The sequence below is a fragment of the Camponotus vicinus genome, unplaced genomic scaffold, assembly GCF_025532165.1.
Source record: "Camponotus vicinus isolate PSW18456_S1 unplaced genomic scaffold, iyCamVici1.0 SCAF_7, whole genome shotgun sequence".
In the NCBI taxonomy this organism is placed as follows: Eukaryota; Metazoa; Arthropoda; class Insecta; order Hymenoptera; family Formicidae; genus Camponotus; species Camponotus vicinus.
In genome coordinates, this window is record NW_028141979.1 from 13,463,002 (window position 1) to 13,484,128 (window position 21,127).

Here is a 21,127-nt window from a genome sequence, read left to right on the forward strand (position 1 = left end):
TTAAAATAAAAAATGTATTGCTTTTATTAATATTGTTATGTCCGCGGCGACGACTTCGATATATCGAAGTGCGCGTACTACGCTATCGTGTACTCGCGGACCGCGTGAAATAACAAGACACTTTTAAAATAACAAGAAACTTTAATAAGCAACACAGAACGGAGGCGGTGCACTTGGACACAGTACAATTGGACACGTTGCAAATGGACACATTACAAATGGACACAAAACTTTGCAGACGGTTCAATTCGGCACCGTTCAGTTGCGCACCGTTTAATTTTAAACTCCGTTTATTTGGACACAGAAATATACGCACTGTTTATTTGCACACCGTTCAGTTGCACACCGTTCATTTGGACACAGAAATATACGCACTATTTATATGCACACCGTTCAGTTGCACACCGTTCGTTTTCACACCGTTCATTTGTACACAGAAAGATGTGCACCGTTCGTTTGCACACCGATCATTTGTACACAGAAAGATGCGCATCGTTTATCTGCGCACCGTTCGTTTGCACACCGTTTAGTTGCGCACCGTTCGTTTGCACACCGTTCATTTGCACACCGTTCGTTTGCACACCGTTCATTTGCACACCGTTTACTTAGATATGTTACAGAGGCGAACGGTTTACTTGTGAAAATATAATCAGCTATCTTATTGTGTTTTATAATTGTAAATATTTAAATGTTTGTGGGTGCAGGTAGGAAGGGGCGTGCTCCGTCCCTCCCCCCGTCTTTCATAAAGTCTACTATAAAAGCAAATATATATACTAAAAATGCCGTCAAGATTAGAAACGAAACTTTTACGCAATATAGAACGCTTTCATTTGCAATTCATAATACACTCTCCCTTGCGTAAGGGCTTCGCTAATCTTTTCAGTATCTATCATTTTTAGTATAATGTAGACTCATCAAGTATTTAGTAAGGCAAAGATTTATGCAATAAAATTCTAAAAAATAAATTATGCAACAAAAATCCCCTCATACCTTCCTCCCCATCTACGCCCATGCTACAAATATTTAAATATTTACAATTATAAAGCACAATAAGATAGCTTATTATAGTTTTTCAAGTAAACTATTCGCCTCTGTAACATATCCAAGCAAACGGTGTGCAACTGAGCGGTGTACAACTGAACGGTGTGCAAACGAACGGTGTGCAACTGAACGGTGTGCATATAAACAGTGCGTATATTTCTGTATCCAAATGAACGGTATGAAATTAAACGGTGCGCAACTGAACGGTGCCCAATTGAACCGTGTACAAAGTTTTTTGTCCATTTGCAACGTGTTCAATTGTACTGTGTCCAAGTGAAGGCTACTCGCACAGAACACGCACAAACAGCAGATATTAACAGGAATAAATGTAATTACGACACGGGAGCGTCCCATTTGACCACGTTAATATTGACCACGATGATATTGACCACGGTGATATTGACTACGGTGATATTGACCACGGTGATATTGACCACGTTGATATTGACCACGTTGCGATTAACCAGAGTCCCGATTGACCACAGTCCCGGACTGTGGTCAATCGGGACTGTGGTCAATCGCAACGTGGTCAATATCAACGTGGTCAATATTACCGTGGTCAATATCACCGTGGTCAATCGGGACTATGGTCAATCGGGACTGTGGTCAATCGGGACTGTGGTCAATCGCAACATGGTCAATATCAACGTGATCAATATCATCGTGGTCAATATCACCGTGGTCAATATCACTGTGGTCAATATCACGGTGGTCAATATTAACGTGGTCAAACGGGTCCCACTCTTACGACACGTATATGAAAACACATCCGAATAACTTGACAGCTATCTTCCGACTCCGCTGTTTTTCTCTTATCAACAACCCTTGACGACCTTGTCCATCGTTTGCAATGCCGACTTGACAATCACATCAGGGACGTAACACTTGCTCCCTCCTTATGAATTGTCGTCCCGACAATAAAATGCAGAGTTCTCTTGTCCTACCCTGAGCTGCTGCTGCCGGTTACCGAACGACACATTTTTCTGGACTCAGTCGACTTCATTAATTCCGGAATTCCTCCAATGATTATCCCGTCGGATACAGAATACCCGATGTGTCTTCTTGTTCTACCCTGAGCTGCTGCTACAGATTACCGAATGACACATTTTTCTGGACTAAGCGACTTCATTAATTCTGGAATTCCTCCAATGATTTCCACGCGCCTTATAACACGAGCCGTTATTTTGAGATTTCTCTTGTGAACGTTAATTATTTGTGTGTTCTGTGTTCCTGATTAAAGCTTCTGTGTTCTCTAAAAGTGTCTTGTTATTTCACGCGGTCCGCGAGTGCCGATAGTCTGCTAATTCGCGTTTCGAAGTCCTCGCCCCAGACGTAACAATATTTTAATAATATTACCAAAGTAAATTTTTTATTTAGTTTTATCTTGATTTAGCATTAAAAGTAACGGGAAAAGTAACGAATAATTACTTTTGAAGTAACGGTAATAGTAACTAGTTACTTTTAAAAATAAGTAAATAATAACGATAACGAGTTACTTTTTTTACTCGGTAACGAGTAACGGTAACTAGTTACTTTTAAAAAGTAACTTTCCCATCTCTAGATATAACCTAATCCAAACCTATTTCGGAATTACAACTAAAATTTGGTTTGGACTAGATTATCTTCTTCTTCATTAGCTCTAAAACCCTTCAAAGATCTTGGCTTCCTCCAGCATCCGCCTCCATTCCTTTCTCCTCATTGCCATTGCCCTCAAATTCCTCACTCCCAAGCACCGCAGGTCCTTCTCATCATCCATTCATTTCAGTTTCGGTCTACCCGTCCTCCTATTTCTTCCTACTACTTCCTCAAAGGTCATCTTTCTTGTCACTCTACTTTCCTCCATTCTCGCCACGTGGCCCAGTCACTTTAGTCTTTGTATTTTGAATCTGGCTATGGGTGTGATATCCATTCTCCCATCATACAGCTCATAATTGTACCTTCGTCTCCATAACCCGTTTTCCTGCACTGGATCCAGGATTTTTCTCAGAATCCTCCTTTCAAAGGACCCTTTTTTTATATCGGTGAGGAAATCCTTTATGGATACCTACGCTCCCCGTGGAGGGAGCGGGGGTTATGTGGGACGCCTATTTAACGGAGTATACTCACTAAAACTCCACCGGATGCCTGCTTGGATGTATGGGAGGCGGACCGGGTACGCAGAGCGATTTCGACCGGACGTCCGCCCCCCCAGACGAGGGATTTGAGTATTACTAGCATTTCTTCTCTCTTTATAGTGCCATAAGCTGCTCTAAAGTCTATGAACAGATGGTGTGTTTCTATGTTATATTCCAGACATTTCTCTAGTATCTTTCTGATGGTGTGTATTTGATCCAGCGTTGATCTGTTGGGCCTAAAGCCACATTGGTAGTCCCCCAACAGCATTTCACTTAGGAGTTTCATCCTTCTGAAAATGATATTTGAGAGTATTTTCTATGTCGCGCTAAGGAGAGTAATTGCTCTGTAATTAGAGCATTGTGTTTTGTCCCCTTTTTTATATTGGGCAGATGCCTATCTTCCACTCCTCCAGTATGCACTTCTCGTTCCATATCTGAGTCAGTAATCTCTCCATTTGCTGTTGTATCTCCACTCCTCCTGCTTTGATGAGTTCTCCTGGTAGATTATCTATTCCTGGGGATTTATTGTTCTTGAGCGCTTCGATGGCTTCAATTAACTCCATTCTCGTTGGTGATTCTATTTCCTCGCTATCGTCGTCTCCATTCTCCGCCATTCGTGTTGATTCTTCCGATGCATCCATTCTTCCTTTATTATTATTGTTATTATCCTTATTATTGTTATTAAGATGCTCCGAGAAAAACTCTCTCCATCTCTCCATTTTCTTTCTTTCGTCCGTTACTAACTCTCCTTCCTTTGTGCGGCAGGCAGTCATCCTTGGATAGAAACCCTTTCTCGTACCATTTATTGTTGCGTAGAATTTTCTGTTAGCCAGTCTGTCTCCTTCCATTTCCTTTACTCTCTCATTTTCTATCTTTCGTTTCCTTCTCCTATGTATTCCTTTCTCTAGTTTTCTTTTTTCCTCGTAGTTTTGCCTATTGGATCTTGTATTTCTTGTCAACATTCGGTGCCGCGCCCTGTTCTTTTCGTTAGTTATTCTTCCACATTCTTCGCATTGAACCAGTTCTCTCTCTTCTTCGCTGATCTTTACCACTTCCTCAGCTGCTTTGCGTATGACATCTCTTATCTTTTCCCACTTATCGTTCACTGTGCCCATTCCACCTTTGTCCGATTCTACTATTTCGTGTGTGTCAACCTTTTCCTTGATCACTTGTTGATATTCTATTTCACACTCCATGGACTTCAGTCGATCTATTTCGAACCTTTTTGCCCTGACTTCTCCTCCTCCTTCATGACGGCAATCCTTCATCTTATCTTTGTTATTACGAGAAAGTAGTCGGAGTCGATATTAGCTTCCCTGTAGCTTCGAACATCTTCTGATATCTGAGTTGTTCTTGGCTTCTACTAGCACATGATCTATCTGGTTCGACGACCCGTATCCTGGTGATATCCAAGTCTGTTTATAGATATCTTTGCGTGGGAAACGTGCTGGCTATAACCATGTTTTTAGATGCTGCAAAGTTAATCAATCGCATATCATTTTCATTGCTTTTTTCGTGTAGATTATGTTTACCGATCATCCTTCGATATATATATTCTCCTTGCCTACTTTAGTATTCATGTCCCCTAGGACTAACTTTATGTCATATTTTGGGCATCGATCGTACGCTCTCTCCAGTTCTTCGTAGAAGTCATCCTTCTCTTCCTCAGGTTTCTCCTCGGTAGGTGCGTGCTCATTTATGCTGTAGTTCCTGAATTTGCCTCTAATTCGTATACAACATAGTCTTTCATTGATCGGGGTATAGTTAATAACAGAAGTTCTAGCTCTCCAGTTTATTAGAAAACCAGTTCCTAGAGAGATTACCCTGCCTATCATTGCAGCATTGCTTTAGTAGAATGTATATTTCCTCGTTTCTAATATGTCCTTCCCTATCCATCTTACCTCCTGTATCGTCGCTACATCTACCATGTACTTTTCCAGTTCTACTGTTAGTGTTTTGAGTCTACCGCTTCTGAGTAGTATTCTAACGTTTCATGTGCCGAAGCATTTCCAGTCATTATCCTTTTTTGTGCCGTGTCTTTTCCGTGTTTGTCCATCCCGTCCGAGGCTTCTGCTTTGTGGCTTTGCAACAATTCGTTTTTTATGTTGTAAGGTTGTTAGCCTTACGCCCAACCCCCTTTTCGGAGGGCCATTTCTTCCATCCTTGTTAGCTTCCTGACTCAGCTTTCCACTAGGGTTGGTTACCCAGTCTCCGACTGAGCTGCTCAGGTTACCAGGGCCCACCAGGTTTGGCGGTGAGGATTGGAATTGAGTAGGAGAGGCTATGCATTGTTAACTTAATTAACATCATTTGGTACGCATGCACTACCCCATTTTGAGCCCCGGACTAGATTATATCTTTCAAAAATGAAGTCCCCCCCATAAGGAAGGGAGCCGGAACACTGTCCACGCACTTTACAAGATGAAGCGAAGTTCACTCTCAACGATAATCAAGATCAAATGTAGAATTCCATTTCTAAACCACTTCTAAGTTTAACCCAAATCAAATTTTAATTATAAATCAGAAATAGATTTGGATTAGGTTAAATCTTCCGGAAGTGGAGCCTTCTCGTAGAAGAGAGGGGCGCAACCCACTATATTCACGCATATACTTTACAACAGTGCTGGGATTTACTTGCAACTTTCGGCCAGATTTCGGTCGGATTTCTTAGCTTACGCCTACTGTTCCCTTCTTACCACTCGCGCCTTAGCGAGCGCGCCGCCGGACGCTCGTAACTAAGGAGCGCTCAGAGAATTTAGATAGATTGCCACATTATATTTGTGACGCGCATGTTCTTGAGCGGCGCGAGCGGCAAGAGGGGAACAGTAGGCGTAAGCTGAGAAATCTGGCCAAAAGTTGTAAGTAAATCCAAGCACTGCTTTACAACACGGAACGAAGTTCACTCTCAGCGAGAATCAAGATCAATTTAATGTATCTATGAATAATTTTCCGATTAATAAAAAATCTATTAATTTATTTTTATCCTTAACAATGCTTAAGAATTCGTGTAATCGCATGTTGAAAGCTGTTAGCTAACTGTGAGAAATAAATGAAATCGATTGACAATACATTCATGACCTACAGGAGCTATTGATGATTAAATAAGATCAGTACGATGTAAACAACCCTTATCCGTATACGATGTTCTTAATATCAATTTATAATGTTTAAAATTGTCAAACATTAACTTGTTATATCTTCTAAATTAATGCCATCCTCACTTATTTTCTGCGGGGAATTACTCAGGACAACCTCCTCTATAACATATCCAAGTGGCGATAAAATCGATGCTGTGTAACCTTTTGTACACTTTTACAGTCTTTTTTTATAGAAATTATCTTAGAAATAAAGAAAAATTGTATATTACAAACTGCTCACAACATTTATTATTTGATAGATCTTGTATTCGTTTATTTTATACACGACGATTCTTTTGGCATCGGGTGAGATTACTGAGGAAGAGATGTCATTCTTTATTTCTGGTGGTTTCGCTTTGAGTGAACCGATAACGAAGAATCCCACTATCGATTGGCTTCCTGAAAAATCCTGGATCGAAATATCGAAAATCTCCAGCGTTCTACCGATTTTCACCAATTTTATGCAAAGTTTCCAAGAAAATCTGCTGTATTGGAAGGAATATTATGATACATTAGATCCAATTGATTCATTTCTACCGCAGCCTTGGGAAACAAAATTAACGCCCTTTCAGAAATTGATCGTTATAAGAATGATAAGGCCGGACACAATACCGATAATGGTATTATAACAATATTATATTTATATAGAATGTACCAATATCAAATTGAAACTCTCTTTAACATAATATTTAGCCTAGAGAATTTGGAAAATATTTTTCCTTAGTAAATGTACGTGTCAAAGAAAATTATAATTTACCCACACAGCACGAATAGCTATTTGCCGACTGATAGTCGACATTTTTTAGTCAACTTGAAGTCGTCTTTTTAAGTCGACGTTTAGTCAACTATTTCTAGTACGGTTTATTGTCGACTTTAATTATCGATTATGAGTCGATTTAAGGTCGACCATTTTCAGAAAATTAAAAGTCGCTTTTCGGCAAAACGAAAAGTCGATTGAATTAGACATTTTCAATTAAATTAAGCATTTTCAAAGACTTGATTGATTTAATTTCATTATTCTTTAATTGTATTATATGTAACAATAGAAATATTCATATACTTCCACGAGCTTCACGCCTCGCCACTAGGTGGCGAAAAGGAAAACGCCTAACCCGAAAGTAGAAATGGAATTCATCTAAGATAGTAATATAAGGCCGTGGCACAGGTCCCACGAATCACGGCTTATCGGTCAAAGAGCGCGAACTATTATAGCCGCATCTCCTCTCGCAAAGGTTAGCTCCTTTTGCAAGGAGTTCCAGAGCTCCATATAATTAACCGCAGACGGTTAATTATTTTCTAATTCCATCACATATGTATCTATATACAGAACATTAAATAAATATCCACCCAAAAATAAATATCAATATATACGTAATAAAAAGTGTATCTATACATGATAAATATCCACTGAATGTTATACACATATTTACAGGATATTGGTTTCCTTTTTTTGTAGATATTTATGAAACCTCGAATTGCGGACATTTGGATATCTATAGCAGCTATAATAGTTATTTTTCATATATTCGTGGATATTTTTAAGCCTATGAAGAATATCTATTGGAAGAATATCTATTGGAAGAATATCTATTGGATATCTAATACCAATTATTTTGCGTATGGGAATTAAATCGATCAAGTTTTTGAGAAATGACATTAAAATAAAATATGTGATATTAATATTCGGGTAATAAGAGCCTATCGCGGATGTAATTGCGTAATGATCAAAACTTTACTTGGAATAATCTCTTGGTTTGAGATTTAATTCCAACAAATTCCCCTCTAACCCCCCTAGATGGAAGTAGGCGAGAAAACCCGAATATTAATATCACATATTTTATATTCGAGAGCCGACATCAAAGAAATTTAATGTTTATTTACGCTGTAGGGTGAAAAAGAAGCATCTTTACACTTAGTGTTTTTAGGCAATGAGAGAAGTATCGGATCGAAAGGGTCTGAATAGCTCAGTGGTAAGAGCAGTCGCCCGGCAAGCGAAAGACTCGGGTTCGATTCCCGATTCAGCGACTTTCGGACCGATATTTTTCTCGCCTACTTCCATCTAGGGGGGTTAGAGGGGAATTTGTTGGAATTAAATCTCAAACCAAGAGATTATTCCAAGTAAAGTTTTGATCATTACGCAATTACATCCGCGATAGGCTCTTATTACCCGAATATTAATATCACATATTTTATATTCGAGAGCCGACATCAAAGAAATTTAATGATTAAAATAAAAATTTAGTAATTAATGGACAAGACATTAAATTGACTTATAATCATCATAAAGTTGACTTCTAAGTCGACTTATTAGCTGACTGACAATCGACTATAGTCGAGTCATTTGTCGGCTGTTAGTCGACTTTAAGTTGACATTCAGCCTGACTTTGAAATCGACTTTATACTTTTTCTGCCGACTGGCAGTCAACTAACAGTCGACTTGGTGCTGTTTGGGTTATATCACATCTTTTCTGTTTTTAATATACAGGGTGTTCCGTAAGTCGAGGTAAATCGCTCGGGAGATGTATGAGGGACCAAAAACAAGAAAGAAAGTTGATACATAGGTCCGGAAATGCGCTGTTTTCGAGTTATCACGATTTTTATGTTAAAATTTGAAATTGCTTTGCTTTCGAATTTTTTGTCAGAATTGAAACATGAGATAGTTTTTATGAGTTTCAAAACATAACTAAAGTCAAATAAAAGTTGGGGGGGAACCCCTCGAACATCTCATAATTTTTACATAATTCTCTCACACACACACACGCACACACACACGGCAGGGAGGGTTTGGAGTCACTAAACTACTGTGGTACTTATCACAGGAGTGACGAACTGTGAGGTCCTGATCTCTACCAAAGATGCTGTACCTCCACGTGGTGCATCCTGGGTAGTGCTAAAGCAGCCCGCATGTTATGTTTTGAAACTCATAAAAACCATCTCATGTTTCAATTTTGACAAAAAAATTCCAAAGCAAAACAATTTCAAATTTTAACATAAAAATGGCGATAACTCGAAAACAACGCATTTACGGACCTATGTTTGTATCAACTTTCTTTCTTGTTTTTGGTCCCTCATGCATCTCCCGAGCGATTTACCTCGACTTACGGAACACCCTGTATATTGATTATGATGTATTGTATTATACAGTGCCTACCAAAAGTTCCGGGCCACCTAAATAATTTTTGAATGGTTTGAAATATAGGATTGAAATTTATAGGGATACAATGGGATCACAAAGTCTATTATTTAACCACAAAAACACCCACCTCCACATCCCCGGGGGACGGGGGGAGGAGGGAGCCAAAAAATCTTAAATGGCATGTGGAGTTGAGTGAGGGCTCGTTCGAAAGAGCTTTCCGAGACGAAAACAACGCGAGGTCGCCGAGGTCTCTACGATTTTTTTTCGCAGAGTTATGATCATTTGAACATTTCTATTGAGATTTTGCGATAGCGAGGGCCTACGGCGACAACAGAAGAAAGATAAGGCTTCACGCGGGCACGCGCGTTCCTATGTGTGTGTGTATTTTTTTTTATTTTATTAATTCTCTTATTTTGTTTAAAATAAATTTGTTATACTTTATTATAATACGCTCGCGTAAATTATTTGAGTGTTAGCCTGTCATGAATGTTAACTTCGGTCATGTTTGTCGAATTCGTGATTTTTCGTGAAACCTCGTACAAAATCATTATAACACCCTTTTCCATAAATCCTGCCTCTTTACCGTTAGGCGAGCTAGTCGGCCCGTGGCGAATAAGGCAAGCGTTTGTCGCATTATTTTGGCGTTTAGCGAATTGATACGTGAAAGACCATATCTGGCGCCCAATTTCGAGATCTCAATACGGCCTTCGCTTCGCCGCGGCTCGCGCAGAACACCCTCTATCCCTGTTCCTCCGAGCGCGAGTATTCTCTTTTTGTTACTTGTGTTTTTGACGACGTTTTCGCTCCCTCTCATCCTCTCTATCACTCGAGGATTATCAAGAGACACGGTAGTGTCTCGCGCCAAGTTTATGCGAAGCATTAGCAAGGCACTCCGTGTATCTATACGCGAGTCGGACAATTAAGAGTAACTCAAATTACCGGATTTCAATAATGGCTGAACGGATCGAATTCTAACTAGGCTTAATCGATAGAGCGAGTTTGAATTATATAAAAAAAGTATCTTTATTTTTGTGCTGCATGATCTATAAACGGAAATATCATAACGTAAAATCGAAATATGAAAATTTTCAATTAAGAAACGTCTTTATCATCGTCATCAACGCACATGTACACAACACATAGAAACAGAAAACGTACGTTTCCTACTCTCGACAGAAGATTACGCTAGCGATGCTTTGCGATATTAATGACATGTGTCATTAGTGACATGTATCATTAACCGTATTTTCAGTAGTGACAAGTAATGAAGTGCAAGTTAAATAATAAATTATTAAAATATTTATTAAAAATTGGCAAATAAGAGCCAGTAAGGTATGATAATTAGAGCGCAAGGTAAATAATAAATATCTATTTTACAAACTAAATATAAATATATATAATATAATAAAAGTATACATATAATATGTATATGTATATATACTTATTCTTTATATATTTTTACATAATTTGCTTATATATTTAAAAAAATATACATATATATACAGGGTGGCCCATTTTAATCCATCCAGTCAAATATCTCGAAAACCAAGCCCGGGAGAGAAAAATGTTTCAGACAAAAGTTGTATGGTTTCGAGGGGGCCATAAGATGGTACCATTGGTTTGACCTTGAAGAGTCATTTGAAGGTCACGTGAAGGTCACTTCAATTTCTTAAATGGAACCTACTATTTGTCATTGCATATTCTTGTAGCTTATCTCGAGTGCTTTCCAAAACACTATAATTAAGATAGATTTCATTAAGTACTTTCCGAGTTATGAGGCTTGAAATAATTTCTTAATTTTACATAAACCGTAAAATATCTTGTAAAATATTCATTTTTCGATTATCTTACCTTAATACTTTTACGTACAAAATAATGAGAGGAATCAATTGGTGTAAAGAAAACACATAGTTGTTTTGAAGAAAAAATATGTAATTTGCAATTAACAATTCCATATTTTTTCTTAAAAACAACTATGTGTTTTCTTTACACCAATTGATTCCTCTAATTATTTTGTACATAAAAGTATTAAGGTAAGATAATCGAAAAATGAACATTTTACAAGATATTTTACGGTTTATGTAAAATTAAGAAATTATTTCAAGCCTCATAACTCAAAAAGTACTTAATAAAAAGGTACTTAATTATAGTGTTTTGGAAAGCTCTCGAGATAAGCTGCAAGAATATGCAATGACAAATAGTAGGTTCCATTTAAAAAATCGAAGATGACCTTCATGTGACCTTCAAATAACTCTTCAAGGTCAAGCCAATGGTACCATCTTATGTCCCCCTCGAAACCATACAATTTTTGTCTGAAACATTTTTGTTTGCTAGGCTTAGTTTTTGAGATATTTTACTGTCCAAATTAAAATGGGACACCCTGTATATATATAAAGTATATGTATATACATATATATATATTTTTTAAGTATAATATCTCTATTATACTAAAAATTAATTATACTAGAAAGAAGTGATATAATCCCCAAAAACTTACCTTTTTAAAAGAAAGGTAAAAAGAAGGCCGCCAAGTTCATGCACAAATTGTATCTAACTGTTGTCTTATCTACAAAAATAGTGATATATAAAAATTGCGCAATTAAGGATAAAAATTTGTACAAGATAAATAAAAATACAAGGAAGAAAACTTGAACAAGTTAACTTGTACAAATTAATATAAAACAAAAAAGTAAAAAAGAATTTAATTAAAAGAACTTGGCGCTGCCAATTTTATTATATTATATAGTATACTGTTCAGCTTAAAAGTCTAAATTTCCAAATATAAATCAATATAAATTAATGAAAGAAATTAAGTCATTAAATTTAAATGTTAGACTATAATAATTAAAATTAATAGGCTTCCGGTTCCGGAGAGTGCGTGAGTGACAGGTATGAGAGTGTGTGGTCAGAGAATTGTGAGAGAATAGCGGTTAGAGTGAGAGGAGAATCTGAGGGTGTGGTGTGGGTTACAAGGGAGAAAGAGAGGAGTGGCGACAGATAAAGTGGAGGAATAGGGAATGGAGGCTGACGAGAAAATATAGAGGGAAAAAGGCAGTGAGGTTAGGAGGTAGGGTGGTACGTGGCGACGGGAGTGTAGAACACGAGTACAGAGAGTAGAGGGCAGGTGTAGAGTCACTAGGAAAGACACTAGGGAAGGTGCTGACGGCGGGGACAGCTCGCTTAGGCCATAGAGTGAGTAGGAAGTAAAGGTGGGATAGCGAACGATAGTTCTAGGTAGTGATAGAATTTGAGTAGCGAGGAACGGAGAAGAGATGGAGGATGACGGTAGAGAGGGAAAGTTTTTAAAGAGGGTGAGGAGAGAAGGTCGAGAGAAGAAGAGGGAAAGAAAAGAGTAGGAAGGCCAAAAAAGATAGAGGAGTTAGGCAAGGAAAGGAGAGGTAGTACAGGATGTATTGAGGACTTCCTAAAGAGGAAAGGGGAGGGATCAGGAAATGAGGAAAAGGAGGAAGATGAGTGGGCGTTAAAGAGAAGTAGAAAGTCGGAGAAGTTACAGGAAGAGGGAATGTGGCTGGAGAAGGAGGAAATAGGTAAAATGATAAACGAGATGGGAGAAAAAATGATGGAGAGATTTTGTGAGGAGTTTAGGAATTTGAGATATGGCAAAGGGATAAGGAGTGGAGAGAGGAAAAGAAGGAGATAGGGTTAAAAATGGAGACCATGGAAAAAAAGATAAAAGAACTAGAAAACAGATTGGGGGAAAGGAAGAAGGTAGCAGAGGGAGTAGGGGAGAGGGGGGACAAGGGGATACATAGGGCTGGACAAAGTGACAGTAGATAAGATGAAAGGAATTGGCTCTTGAAGCTAGAACTAAATGAAAGAGAGGAAAGGAGGAACAACATAGTGATTCGTAGATTGGAGGGTGGAACAGGAGATCTGGAAGCGAGAGTGAGGAAAGTGTTTGAGATAATAGGGGTGGAGGTAGGGATTGAATGGATTAGGAAAATAAGAGGGAGGGGGAGGAGGAAATGGTAGTGATAAGACTAGGAAGCAGGGAGCAGAAAAGGCAGGTGATGGAGAGAAAGAAAGAACTAAAGGGGAGAAGGATCGGAATAGTTGATGATCTAACGTGGGGGGAGAGGAGGATGAAATGGAGAATAGGGGAAATAGCGAAGGAAGAAAGGAAAAAAGGCAATAGAGTATGGACAGAGTACGGAAAGATTAGAATCAATAATTGTTGGTGGAGATGGGACGAAGAGGAGGGGAGGCTTAGAAACTGGAAGGGGGAGTTAAGAGGGGAAGAAATGGATAAGGGGAAAAAGGAGAGGTAGTGAATGGGGGGCTGGAGATGTAAGAATAGAATATGGGAGGGGGGATAGAGATGGAGGGGGAAGGAAAGCGAAGAAGAAAGAGAGAGAAGGACGGGGGAGAGGGGGAGAGAAAAAGAGAGGGAGGGAAGAAAGTAGATAGAGGAAAAGAGGAGTGGAAAGTAGGCTTCTGGAATGTAGCGGGGGTAAAGAATAAGGAGGAAAGGTTTTGGAAAGAAATCAAGAGATGGGAAGTGGTTGTGATGGTGGAAACTTGGGTTGATGGGAAAGGTTGGGACAGGGTAAAGCGAATGTTACCAAAAGGATATAGGTGGGAGAGACAATTAGCGAAAAAAAGGAGTAAGAAAGGAAGACCGATGGGGGGATAATTATTGGAGTTAAAGAGGAGGGGGGTAGCTTCGGTTATCGAAGTAGAGGAAAAAGAGGAAGGGGTGATGGCGGTGGAGATAAGGGTGGGCGAGGAGAGATGGAGGATAGTAGGAGTGTATGTGAAGGGAGATATGAAGGAAAAGCTAGAGGCGATGGAGGGATGGCTGGAGGAACAGGAGGAAAGCAAGTGGACAATAATAAGAGGTGACTTTAACGCGAAGACGGGGAAATTGGGAGGAGGTATAAAGGAGGGAGAGGAGGAAGGAATAGTAAGAAAATCAAAAGATGGAAAGATAAATGAAGAGGGAAGGAAATTGATAGGGGGATTAGAAAAAAGGGGATGGGGAATTCTGAATGGAACGGTGGAAGGGAACGAAGAAGGGGAATTTACGTATACGGGGGGAGAGGAGAATCAGTGATCGATTATGTGGTAGGTAAGGAAAAAGTAAGAAAAAGGGTGGTGAGGATGGAAGTGGGGATTGCGTAGAGTCGGACCATCATCCATTGGTAGTATTATTAGAAAGAAAAGGAGGAAGGGCAAGGGGGAGAGGACGGGGAAGTATAAGTAAAGAAGATAGAGGTGGGAGATGGACAATAAGAGGAGGGGAAAAAATTAGAGAGGAAGTAGATTGGGAATTAAGGGGGGACAAGGGCATAGATGAAGAGTTAGAAAGGAAAATAGAAAAGATAGGAGAAAAATTAAAAGAGGGGGAAAGAGGAAGTGGGAGGAGGAAAAGGGTAGGATGGGATGAAGAATGTGAGAGTAAAAGGAGAGAAGTGAGGAGAACATTAAGAGAGTGGAGAAAAAGGGGAGGGGAGGGTGAAAGGTATAGGAAGGAGAGAGCGGAATACAAGTTGTTATGTAAAAGGAAAAGAGAAGAGGAAAACGAGAGATGAATTAAAGAGGCGCAGGAAGCAAAAACAGAAGGGGAGGTGTGGGGGATAGTTAATAAGGAGAGGAAAAGGAGAAAGGGGGTCAACGAGGGGATAGAGTGGAAAGAATGGAGAGAGTACTTTATGAAGTTGTTAGGAGGGGTAGAAGGTAGAGCGTTGAAAGAAGGGATGGGAAGGAGGGCAGAAGATGGAGAAGAAGATCTGAGGAGAAGTGAGGTAAGGAATGTTCTGGATAGGTAAAAGGAGATTTACGGGAGATTGGGAAAGATGAATTTGGTTGTGTGAGAGGTTGGTAGGAACGGTAATGGAGTTCGGTGCAGAAATATGGGGGTGGAGGGAATGGAAAGAGGTAGAGGCAATGCAGGAAAGGTGGATTAGGTGAACGTTAGGGGTGGACGCCAGGATATATGGTAAGAGAGGAGATTGGGAAGGAGAAGTTTAGGATAGGGACAGGAAAAAGGGCAGTAGGATGTGAAAAGAAACTGGAAGAAGGGAGAGGAGGAGGCTTAGCAAGGAGGTGCTTTGAGGAAATGAAGAGAAAAATACGCGAGGGAGGGGAGATGACAGGGTGGGAAGAGGAGAGGAAGAAATTCTTTGAGGACAGGGGGAAGGAAGTGAAAGAGATGGAGGAGAAGAGAGAAAGGGGAGAAGAAGTTTACGATGGATGGGAGCAGAGGGATAGAGAGATGGAAAGAAGGAAAGATGGGAAAAGATTAGAAATTCGAGGTACAATAGATGGTATGGGGAGATGAAGGAGGAGGGAATACCGGCATATCTGAAAAAGGGATGGGGGAAAAGTAGATGGAGAAGGGTGATAAGATTTAGGTTGAATAACGAGATGAGAGGAGCGAGATATTGGGAATCAGAGGAAAGAAGGAAGTGCAGGCTGTGTGGGGGGGGTGAGGAGACATGGGAACATGTATTGGGAGAATGTAGAGGAGGAGGAAAAGAGGGGAATTGATGGGAGAGAATGGAAGAGATTTTGAGGCAGGAAGGGGAAGGGGAATGGTAGATGAGGGAGCTAGAGAGTGAAAAAGAGAAGGAAAAGGGGGAGAACGGAGGAGGAGAAGAGGGAAGGGGAGAAGATGAATGGAGGGATGTGAATGGAGTGTAGAAGAATATGTGGAGTATGTGGAACCGGAAGTCGGAAAGTTAGGGGTAGATCTCTCTCTTAGTTAGGTTGGATAAGGTAGTTTGTAAGGTAGTCATAAGCCGAAGATTAGTCATAAATTAGTAGTAAGTAAAGCGAGCGGTTGTCGGACAAGCGGTGTCGTCCCTGCGTTGCGAATCACAGTATATGCTCTATGTTTTATGTTCTGTTTTATTTTTAGTTTATTTTTATTTTTATCTATATTCCTTTATTTTTATTTCTATTTTTATTTTTAGTTTTGTTTATTGTATTATATTGTATTTATTTTTTATTTTTCTTTTATGTTCTTTTTATTTTTATTTTTATTTTAGTTTGCGTGATTCTGTATTTTTTCTGTTAATGGGTTGTAAGAGGTTCGGGTACGCTCCTCGAAAAAGCGCCTTCAATCCACAAGGGGACGAATAAAAATATCTATCTATCTATCTAATTAAAATTAATAATCAGAATATATTCCAATTTTTTAAATATATATTTAATTAGAATATGTGCCAGTTTTATTGGCAGCGCCGTTTTTTTAATTAAATTTTTTTTTACTTTTTTGTTTTATATTAATTTGTACAAGTTAACTTGTACGAGTTTTCTTCCTTATACTTTTATTTATTTTGTACAAATTTTTATCCTTAATTAGCGCAATTTTTATATATCACTATTTTTGTAGATAAGACAACAGTTAGATACAATTTGTGCATGAATTTGGCGCCCTTTTTTTACCTTTTTTTAAAAAAGGTAAGTTTTTGGGATTATAAAATATTACATCACAGGACATACGTATAATAAAATATATGTCTTTCATTTTGATCTAGACCAGTGCTGGGATTTATTTGCAACTTTCCGCCAAATTTCTTAACTCACACCTACTGTTTCCCTCTTACTATTCGCGCATTAACGACTGCGCTGCCGGATGGTTTAAAAAGCGCGACATTGAGGAACATGCGCATCACAAGTGTAATGTGGCAATCTAGTGGCAGAAGTTCCCTTTATTGTTTATTAATAATAAAAATAATTATTCTATTAATAATTACATATATGTTCTGTACAACAATTTAAAATATTTGTGTTTTATTCAAAATTCTTAACGCACTGTTAAGAGCACATATGAATTTACGTATAAATAAATATGTTATTTATTTTTGCAACATATATTGAAATATATTTCGAAGAAATATATTTAAAAGAAGGCACTTCTACTGCATAATTATATATTAAAAATTTAAATTATAAATAATTATAAAAATTATAAAAAATATTAATAATTATTAATAATTAAAAAATTATTAATAATTATAAAAATTATAAAAAATTATAGTAAATAATATAATAAGGGAACAAGAGATTTCCACATCACCTATGAGGTACTATTGTTGATGCGTTTTTTTTTTTTTAAGTGATTTCCTCAGTAGGTCTATTCCACTAGAGAGGACAATAACAAATAATGATTTATGTACAAAAGAAAATTTTATAGAAGTTAATACAAAACTAATAAGTAAGTAACACACACACACAAAGTTAATAATATAAAAACATAGAATGTTAGCAGAAATATTAATTTGATTTTCTAAACAAGACAACACAAGTTTACAAGAATTTACTAAAAACAAAATATCGACGGGAAGAACTAATTCACATCAGCGAAGATAAAGATGCATCAGTCAAGCAAGAACGTTTGTCAGTTTTCATATATTTTAATTTCGAAAAGGAACATTCGCACAAATATGTGGGATCCAAACATTGAAAAAATTCGAAGACCACAATTTATAAGTCTTAGTTAATTTGACATCTAAAATCTTAAAAAGATCTATCTTTTTTTCTGACCGCGTTTTGAGAGTCAAATTACTTTGCAAATCGCAAAGTTCTTCTCAAAACTCTAAATTTTGTTCCTCAATTTTAACTATGAAAGGATTCTCCAAAAGAATTAGATCTTTTCTAAATGTTTTAAAATCACTGAAACGCGTATCAAACTGAGCTATTAATGATTAGGTGGAGGTGATGATTATGTTCAATTAAGTGGAAATGTTTTTTAAAATCACAATCTTTGCCATGTTCTGTAAAAAAAAATTTGGCAAGAAGAATAAAAATGAAATATATCGCTTTCTAAATGATTTTCTAATAACAGTAATTTTCTGCGGAATGAGTCAATATGATTTACTAACTGAGAAATTGTTTAGTTTGCTTTTTGCAGCTTCAGATTTCAATTATTAAGAGAAGTTAAATTAGTGATAAAAGCAAGTTCGAAAAAAAATTTAAATCTTCAAAAAAAGGGCATAAAATCGTCACATTTTGCTAGAGACATTTCTTGCAAGAAAGCGAAGATTTCTTTTCTTAGCGCAAAAAATTTCTTTAAACATGTTCCGGCATTAAGCCACCGAACCTCACAATATAAAGATATATCTTTATAAATTGCATTATGTTCTTCAAGAAGGGATTGAAATTTTCGATGATTGAGAGATTTATTACCGCCTTTAATTGTATTAATAATTTTGGAAATAATTTGCATTGCGGTACACAGTTTAACTGCTTTTCCATAATGCTTCTTGATACAATCAATAATAAGGAACTTTAAATCTCGCTCCAGAAAAGATAGAGATGTATCTGGAAAGAGGTCAGACGTGTCTATACGCCCATTTGGTCAACGAGCGACAGAATCCATCCGTGGCAACGGCATCGACGTATATTCTGTGGAGAGAGCATTCACACATTTTTCAGCCCAACGAATAATTGTTAGAAGACAATATTCGTGGACTAGGAAAACATGGTGCAAGTGGCTGGATCGGGAATCGAACCCGAGTCTTTCGCTTTCCGGGCAACTGCTCTAGATCACTGAGCTATCCAGACCTCACACCTAATGCTGCTTTTTAACACAGTGATATGCGACTCCAACGATGTTGGTATCTTGCTCGATGGATGCAATGCCGATTGCCATGGAGGATCCTTGAAAAGGTCGCTCCCTGATCAAATAAGTGCCGGAGGAGGTATTCGCGTGCACTGCATGCTGGCTTCCGACTGGCCTTCCGTAAGAAACAGCACCGACGAGCACAACGTCGTAGAGTGACCACATCCCCCAAGATCTTTCTAGTAGATACTAATATCCCCACTGTGCCAATAACAGTGGCGGATGGATCCTAAATAGGGCCGTGGCAAGCCTCCAGAAAAGATAGGGATGTATGTGGCGAAAGTTGGAAATAAATCTCAGCACTGATCTAGATTACAACATATACAAAGTTAATTAAAAACGGAGGAAGACAATTCCGACCTTTCCTTATAAGTATTTTTTTCGCAGTTCATGAATGATGCAGAATATGAAATATTGTGTCCAAAACTCCTAATATATATACATTATGATTTTTTTTATTTGGAATTGATAAAAATACAATTATTAAATGATTAAATATTAGTCACAAATTTAATATTGATAACAAAAGTGATGATGACAGAAATATATTTTTGAAAAATTTTTTAGCTTTTAACTGCTACTTTATCTTTAATAACATCGAATATATATTATTTATTAAAGATCTTTTGTAAAAATATTATACAAATATCTTTAATATCTTTAGTCTAGTGATCCGTAATCACTAGGCCACTGTCTTTTTTTTTAATTATCAATTTCAATAGAAATATTAGATACCCCACATTTCTACATATACTTATGTAATAATTTTCATCGATACATGAACCATGATGAAGTGTGTAGCATTTATCATCTTATATAATTATCTAGCTATAATACTTTAGTTATTGGGACAGCACATAAATTAAAGGACGATGGGTAAAATAATTTTGGCCGTTATGACAGAATCTTTCTTATGCATGTTTTCTTATAGTTTTTGATGTGCTGAATCATTATCAAACATTAATCTCATTATGATATGATGGGAAAATAACGAAAATCGCATTCAAGTTAGCAGATTTGTAGAAATTTGTAGAAACAAAAACTCAAGAATATATACAAACAATATATAAACATAAGAATATCTTATCTAACCTAACATCACTCATTTTAACAAAAAAAACAAAATAACTTAATCTCAGGCTAGGCTAAACTGGTTTTTTATTGATTTAGATTGGTTCTCAAATCTGCTACTTTACAATTTCCGCTATTTTCCCATCATAACATAATAAAATTAATGTTTGATAACACAGGCCTGCGAGGATCAGTTACAAAAAGCAGAGTAGATAAATCTGATAGATTTATGCTGAAAACGAATCTGGCCATAGAATTTCCCCAGCACATCAGTTTTTCGACTAATTTATAGTTAAATAATCAAAAAATGGCTATTTCGGCAATTCATACTTTTTTATGACAACTAAATCTGACAGATGTAAATCTTTTCAAATTTCAAGATCGCGGATATTGATGCCTATGTAAATTTCCTTTAACGTAAATTTTCTTATAACTTCATACTTGTATCTCAACGAAAAAAATCGTGTGATGGCAATCGAAAGTGAATTTGAAAAATGAAGACTAATACTATATGATACCATTGGCAGAAATATTTCAAAAAATTAGGTTTCCTTATAATAAATTCATGAAATTGGTAGAAATAGCCCCATTTTTGAACTTTTTACCCACAAATTACTTAAAAACCTGACGTGCGGGAGAAATTCTGCGACCAGATTTGTTTTCAACGTCAAAATCAATCTATCAGATTCATCTACTCTTTTTGTAACTAACCAAACCTAAAATTTCACAGGCTTGTGTAATGATTCAGCACATCAAAAACTATAAGAAAACATGTATAAAAAAAGTTCCATCATCATGGCTAAAATCAGGTTATTTTATCTATCATCTTTTTAGTTTTGTGAGTTTTAATTTAAAATATTTTAATTTAATCTAATTTTTATTACTCTGTTTGTGTATTTTATGAAGTTTTGCTTTATTTATATAATATTTTTAATTTGTAAAAATATTTTAAGTTTGCATTCCAAGACTTTTTCTACAAAAAAATAATTAAAATTATCATTAAATAATTAAAATTATAAGAACTGTGTCATGCAATCTA

General features: G+C 37.2%; 1 protein-coding gene across 8 annotated transcripts in view; it reads left to right on the top strand.

Annotated features, from left to right (window-relative positions):
- The window catches only part of Dhc62b (Dynein heavy chain at 62B), an 835,389-nt gene that overhangs the window by 667,909 nt on the left and 146,353 nt on the right, over nucleotides 1-21,127 (top strand). For 7 of the 8 annotated variants that reach the window (XM_083104284.1, XM_083104287.1, XM_083104288.1 and 4 more), the window contains one exon: nucleotides 6,553-6,912. In XM_083104284.1, coding sequence (XP_082960410.1) covers nucleotides 6,553-6,912 — 360 coding nt within the window. Of the gene's footprint in view, nucleotides 1-6,552; nucleotides 6,913-16,930; nucleotides 17,133-21,127 lie in introns of those variants that run through there. The other variant, XM_083104290.1, reaches the window with a different exon arrangement.